Source organism: Salvelinus sp. IW2-2015, linkage group LG32 (genome assembly GCF_002910315.2).
Source record: "Salvelinus sp. IW2-2015 linkage group LG32, ASM291031v2, whole genome shotgun sequence".
Taxonomy (NCBI): Eukaryota; Metazoa; Chordata; class Actinopteri; order Salmoniformes; family Salmonidae; genus Salvelinus; species Salvelinus sp. IW2-2015.
The window spans coordinates 30,536,598-30,544,344 of record NC_036871.1 but is presented as its reverse complement, the minus strand read 5'-3'; the positions used below and the strand labels follow the sequence as shown (position 1 = coordinate 30,544,344).

At 40.6% G+C, this 7,747-nt stretch overlaps 1 protein-coding gene across 1 annotated transcript in view; it reads left to right on the top strand.

Annotated features, from left to right (window-relative positions):
- LOC111957262 (phospholipid phosphatase 3) overlaps nt 1-299 on the top strand; it is a 13,067-nt gene extending 12,768 nt beyond the window's left edge. Inside the window, exon 5 of the mRNA XM_023978044.2 lies at nt 231-299. Within this exon, the coding sequence (XP_023833812.2) occupies nt 231-299 (69 nt within the window). The remainder of the gene's footprint in view (nt 1-230) is intronic.
- The last annotated feature ends 7,448 nt before the right edge of the window (nt 300-7,747 follow it).

The following is a 7,747-nucleotide window of genomic DNA, read 5'->3' as shown; positions in this document are numbered from 1 at the left end:
ACGCACCACACACACCACACACACACACAACACACCACACACACACACACCACACACCACACACACACACACACACACACACACACACACACACACACACACACACACACACACACACACACACCACACACCCACACACCACACACACACACACACCACACACACACACACACACCTCTACTGTCACCCTGTGTTGATTAATTAATTTCTCCCTCTTCCGGTCCTCCCAGTTCTACCTGCATCCAGGTTCACCTGCTGAGGGGGGCCCGCCCTCCCTTGCGGGCCCCCCCCCCCACTAAAACCCCCCCCCCCATCACCCCATCAGATACACACACACACACACGTTGTGCCTTCTGAACAGCCAGCAACGCCCATGTTGCTCACCATCTCATCTGACATGTGAATGTGGAAGAACGTGGGGAGCACGGCTCTCAATTCTTATCCGGAGAACTCTGTTTCTCATTCGTGCTTTCATTAGTGAAGGTCTCCATGGAACCTGCTGCTCTACAGATTGACTTGGTCTGGTAACTTCAGGCAACATGGATTCAGGCTCATAATTCTGCCAATGACAGAAACACATGAACAGAAACAAATTCCTTGATTACAGGAAGGATGTTTATTTTATGAATAATCTTTGTTATATAGTCGAGCTATAGCACTATATCCAAACTCGATATTTGATTTGATTGTCACCACTTGAATGAACTGAAGTGAAGCTTTTTTTGTAAAGCTTTGTATTAAAATCAGCTTTTAGGTCTCCTGAAATGTAGTTTGTATAGAAGTGTAGTTATAGGTGATGGAGGTGTAGTGGTGTATACAGTAGATAGACAGGTGGGTTTCTTTCTGCTGGTTGGGACGAGCCTCCACTGAGCCCTGTAATGAAATAACTGTGTGTGTGCCAGATGGCTACTCACAAGTGTTAGGACAGAGTGACTGTGAGTGTGTGAGTGTGTGAGTGTGTGTGCGTGTGCACTGCCATGAGTGTGTGTGTATGTGCGTGTCTGTCATGTGCCAGTATCTGAATGTCATGTCTATATTTGAGTGAGTTGGTGTGTCTTGTCATACATGCTTCAGGTTGAAGATCGGGAGCATGAGGCTGCTTCAACAGACGTTTATATTAAAAACAGGAAAACTGTGGAATTATACTTTCTTATAGCTTTGTGATACATTTTGTAATGACATATACTGGGCCAACTGCACCAACAACAAAAAGAAGCCCATCTCTGTGACAACGTAGTATATCCTGTCCTTTCATGTCATTTAAACCACACAGCAATATCTGTTTTATTTTTTTAGATAATTTATGTATCAGAGAATTATGTACAATATCATTTATCTACCTTTTCATGAAATATCCACTATGAATTTTGACGTGTCGATGCCTGTGTAATTGTGCTGTATTAACAAGCAATGATTGCCAGAAGTAATTTAGTGAAATTACAACTTTTGTGAATATGTATGAACTTTCCAATTTGTAAGTCGCTCTGGATAAGAGCGTCAGCTAAATGACTTAAATGTAAATGTAAATGTATTCAAACTTTGTAAAATAGCTTTTTTTAAAGAAAGCTTCAATACATGTATATTAAAATAACCTTTTAATATTTTTGTATTGTCCTTTTTGTATTTTCTTCAATAAAAATACAAGCCAAATGTGTGTATCAAATATGTGCAGTGTAATAAAAAAAAACATTATGTTAAGAGTTTTTGTGCTATTTTTTCATGTCTTTCTTCACTTTGACAAAGGCATAAAAAACTTACAGGAGTTGATAGTGAAGCGGAGCAGCTCTCTCCAACTGTGCGCGAGGGTGAGTTCTGGGCGTAGGTTCCAGTCTATGATAGAGTTCCGTTCTGTGCTTCACTTCCTGAAGGGGAAATAGTGTGCATTCCAGCTTTTAACCCATGCCCCCAGTGATACACTGTAATAATATAGACCATGCAGATGAGTATGCCACAGTGGTACACTATAATAATATAGACCATGATAGTGAGTATGCCACAGTGGTAAACTATAATAATATAGACCATGATGAGGTCGTTTTTGCCTGCTAGTGTTTGTGCGGGCTTATTGTTGTTACGTTTGGTGATGTATCGTGTCTTGTTTTGGGTTTTCGCTGTCCAGTGTTTGTAACGGGGTTTGGGTTTGTTTACACAGTGTTTGCCTGATAAAGGGGTTTGGGCCACTGTCTGGAATATCTTAACCGTAGAATCCTTCGGTTGAATATGTAAGACATATGTCCCTCACTCGTACCCCAAAAACTTCTTTAAAACATTCGGGCTTCACACAGAAACTTCCTCAAGCTTTTTCGTTGGTTCATGACAAGAGACGCATAGCACCCTGAGAATTGCCGAGGAGACATAATTTTCTGTTTAATGTTCAGGGTTTATTTAAAAAAATCTTTTTAGTGTCTGGGCCGCATGTCTTGTTCTGGGCTTTATTTATAATGCGTCTGCCAACCCCAATACCCCAGGACATTCGTGTTTCATAGACAACAGCCCAAGGTCATAAAACAGGGTGGGGGCCATACTCTTTGAAATGTTCACCCCCCCCAGTTCAAAGAGGTCCCTAGACATCAATTATCATGACAACTTCAAAGCCTTATATACATATTTTCGCACTCACTCTAAGGCGTGAGAACAGGAACAGATGCCCATATATGGCATAAGCACGTGATCACTTCCCACCAGAGGCTGACCGGATGCTCAAATATGGCATCACACGTCATCCGGACATAGTCATAAATCAAACGTTTGACGTGTCCGTCTACTTTATTCTCTCTATCATGACTTGTGGGTATGCATGGGTGTTCGAGCTGTGTGCTATGTTTTAACAGACAGTTCAGTGCTTTCAACATGTCAATACTCTCACAAAGACAAGTAGTGGTGCAGTCAATCTTTGAGCCAGAGAGATTGACATGGCAGCCTATTGATGTTAACTCTCCTTTACATAAGTCTTGATACTTGACCTTTCTTCTCACGCAAGCCCAGCATTTATTCCAGACCTTTCACATAAAACATTAATGGGTAACAAATACTCTAGTTAAAACAGGAAGGTTCTGTAGGAGATGGAAAGAGGTATAAAGGTGGTGTGTGTGTGTATGCTCGTGGTGTGTTTATGTGTTGCGATGACGCACACTGACATTCCTCTCGTAGTCTGGTGCTGGTTGGTGTCTCATGAGTGAAGGTCTGTTATTCGCAGAACATGTTGAGTAGAGACCCCGTTGAATGAGGTCACCTATCAGCTGTGGCATGCGTGTTGTGGGTGTGTGATGAGGCCAGTTATCAGCTGAGCAATGGGCGCGTGTGGGTTGCTTCATTTCCTATCAACCCCAATCGGCAGAGGGGGATGGAGGGAGAAGGATGATTAACAACATCAACAACTGACAGACCATATGAGAGATCTCGAATGGAAAATGATCTTCCTCACTTAGTCTGCACTCTTCAAACAATGTACACTGGCTGCTGTTGTTCTTCTTCTCTTATCCCTTTAGCTCGTTTGTTATGCTCGCTATCAGTTGGAGTTTAATATACATTTACTTCTAATGGTTTGGGTATGTTGTTCCACTTCCACATTTCTAAGACCTCACATCAAAATAAACAGCTCACACATTGTAAAATGCAGCTCAGAGAATGTAGCAGAGCCCCCTCAGCAAATCTCCTCATTTGTTTGTGTGATTGGAAACAAACCGCTTTCAGTCGTTTTAATTGTAACATTTGTCTTTGCTTCAAGTTTCGCATTTCAAGAGCAGAAGGGCCCTTTCGAATAACCAAACAAGAAAAATATCATCTTCAATGTGACTTCAGAGGTGACCACAACAGTTCCACAGAGCTAACTGCATGTGAAGAATGCAGTCAGGGCAACACTCAACACAAAATGCGACCGCACACATAATAGGCGTTAAATGACTGTGGAAAACACGAACAACAAATTAGCCTTTTGTTAAAAGCACAATCTAAAGAGTTCCATTATTAGTATGCTTAGGACTGTTGATGAAGAAATTGTTCTTTCTCTCAATGGAAAAGAAAACACGAGGAGAATTCCAGAAATGGCATGTCTGTTGGGCCATATGTATGTTTAAAAATACTGTGTATACAACCTCAAGCCAAACATTTCACTCCCAATAAATTGCAACACATAAATGTTTATAAGAAAACCACCAAAAAAAGCCTTTAGTGCCCTAACTGAAACAATAAAAAACACGTTGGTCAAAAACAAAGAGAAAAACTTTAAATCAAACATTTCACTCCAAATCATTGCAACACAATTGTCGGAACTGGCACACAGAGTGATTTCTGAAGCATCTATATAGGCCCTATGAAGTTTATGAAGCCTTCATTGAACCTGTAGTCCCTCAAAGTCAGACTAGTGATAAACCTTTACCATCTGAGCATAACCAAGGGTTCAAAGGCTTCACATCACATTCTGAATATCTATTAGACTCTTGGCCACTGTCTTCTTCAGACAAGGACATTTATTTCATGAGAAATAGAGTTCAGACACTGTAAATGCTTTCTTAATCTTCCACTAACTGTTTGACTTATATGCAGTAGTTCAAAAATATAGATTAAAACAGCAATAAAATAAAAATGTGCGTCAATAGCTTTTCATCTCCAGAAAAAAAGCTCCATGTTTGGTTTGTGTAACTTTCACTAGCGTTGTTTATAGAAACAGAGAAGACAAAACTGACTTTGAGGTTTTAAGCACTGTTACTGCTCAGCCTCTCAGTCCTCACTTGCTGCCAAGTATCTACTCAGGAAGACGATGTGGGCAAATACCATAATTGGCAAGAGCAAGATAGCAAAACTATGTAGAACACACTTCTTTAGGACATCAGGAAATGGTGTGACTGAGTCATAACTAGAGTAAGCCAGCTTTCCAGCTTATAGCCATAATCACATACAGTGGAGAAACAAGTATTTGATGCACTGCCCGATTTTGCAGGTTTCCTTACTTACAAAGCATGTAGAGGTCTGTAATTTTTATCATAGGTACACTTCAACTGTGAGAGACGGAATCTAAAAACAAAAATCCAGAAAATCACACTTGTATGATTTTTAAGTAATTAATATGCATTTTATTGACTCTACAGTCCGGAACCTCCTGAGACGGCTAACAGTCCGGAACCTTCTGAGACGGTCCCAGCGACGGTCGGCGGTTCGGTTTCCTCCAGCTACGGTCGGCGTCCGGAGCCTCCAGCGACGTCGGCGGTCCGGAGCCTTCAGCAGGGGTCTCAGTCCAGAGCCTCCAACGACGATCTACGGTCCGGTTCTCCGGCGACGATCCATGGTCCGGAGCCTCCGCGACGATCCACGGTCCGGTGCTCCAGCGACGACCCATGGTCCGGAGTTTCCGGTACGTCCTGTGTCTCCTCTCCGCACTCGCCCTGAGGTGCGTGTCATCAGCCCGGGGCACCTGTACCGGTCCCACGCATCAGGTCTCCAGTGCGCCTCCACAGTCCAGTACGTCCTGTGCCTCCTCTCCGCACTAGCCCTGAGGTGTTGTCATCAGCCTGGTAAGCTGTTTTTTCTCTGTGTGGTTGGGCGTGATGGTGACTTGGGTGGTTATTAGTGTATTTGTATTCTATGGGCCTGATATGTTCCAATCAGAGGCAGCTGTTTATCGTTGTTTCTGATTGGGGATCATATTTAGGCAGCCATTTCCCTTTTGTGTTGTGGGATCTTGACTATGTTTAGTTGGCTGTCTGCACTATTTGTATAGCTTCACGTGTTGTTCGTTGATTTTGTTGTTTTTGTTAATTGTTTCATTCATTAACTTCTCTGCGCTACGGATCCCTTTTACGGATCATTTTCCTAAACAACCGCTGAATTGCAGGGCGCAAAATATTACTAAAAATATTTATACCATGCAATCACAAGTGAAATATACCAAAACACAGCTTAGCTGTTGTTAATCCACCTATCGTGTCAGATTTTGAAATATGCTTTACAGAGAAAGAAATCCAAGCTTTTGTGAGTGTATCAATCAATGCTAAACAGCTAGCCCCAAATTAGCATGGTCACGAAAGTCAGAAAAGCAATAAAATTAATCGCTACCTTTTGATTAATCTTCGGATGTTTGCACTCACGAGACTCCAGTTACACAATAAATGTTATTTTTGTTCGATAATATTACTTTTATAACAAAAAACCCATTTTGGGTTGCGCGTTATGTTCAGAAAACTACAGCCTCGTTCCGTTCGACGAAAATTCCAAAAAGTATCCGTAATGGTCGTAGAAACATATCAAATGTTTTTATAATCAATCCTCAAGTTGTTTTTAACAAACATAATCGTAATATTTCAAACCGGACCGTAACCTATTCAATTCGAGAGAAAAAGAAAATGGAGAGCTACCCTCTCGCGCGCAGAACTAATCAGAAGACACTGACTAGTTTTGAAAAATCTCACTAATTTTTCAAAAAAAAAGCTGAAACTATGTCTAAAGCCTGGTCACAGCCTGAGGAAGCCATTGGAAAAGGAATTTGTTGATACCCCTTTAAATGGAAGAAAGACGCCAGGAAACACAGATAAAAAAAAAGAAATCACTTCCGGGTAGATTTTCTCAGGTTTTCGCCTGCAGAATTAGTTTTGTTATACTCACAGACAATATTTTGACAGTTTTGGAAACTTGGAGTGTTTTCTATCATAATCTGTAAAATTATATGCATATTCTCACGATCTGGACCTGAGAAATAGTCCGTTTACCTTGGAACGTTATTTTTTTTTTTTTTTTAAGAAATATGACCCCTAGCGTCATGAGGTTAAAGGAATGTACGCATACCACGCTGCGCCTTGGTCTCACTATTAAAACGAGCGTGACACGTGGCATACTTACCATCATGGTCTATATTTCCATGTACCACTGTGCATACTCACATCATGGTCTAATTATTACAGTGTATCACTGTGACATACTCATCCGCATGGTCTATATTATTACAGTGTGAAACTGTGGCATACCATCATGGTCTATATTATTATAGTGTATCATTGTGCATACTCACCATCATGTCTATATTATTACAGTGTAAACTGTGGCATACTCACCATCATGTCTATTTATTACAGTGTATGCTGTGACATATTCACCAGCATGGTCTATATTATTACAGTGTACCACTGTGAAAAACTCACCATCATGACTTTATATTACAGTGTACCACTGTGGCATACTCACCATCATGGTCTATATTATTACAGTGTATCACTGTGGCATACTCAGCAGCAGTCTATATTATTACAGTGTATCACTGTGACATACTCACCATCATGGTCTATATTATTATAGTGTACCACTGTGATATACTCACCACCTTGGTCTATATTATTACAGTTATCACTATGGCATACTCACCAGCATGGTCTATATTATTATAGTGTATCATTGTGCATACTCACCAGCATGGTCTATATTATTACAGTGTATCACTGTGACATACTCACCATCTGGTCATATTATTACAGTGTATCACTGTGACATACTCACAATCATGGTCTATATTATTATAGTGTACCACTGTGGCATACTCACCATCATGTCTATATTAATCAGTGTATCACTGTGGCATACTCACTATCATGGTCTATATTATTAAATGTATCACTGTGACATACTCACTATCATGTCTATATTATTATAGGTATCATTGGCATACTTACTATCATGGTCTATATTATTACAGTGTCATTGTGGCATACTCACCTATGCTCATATTATTATAGTGTATCACTTGCATTACTCACAATCATGT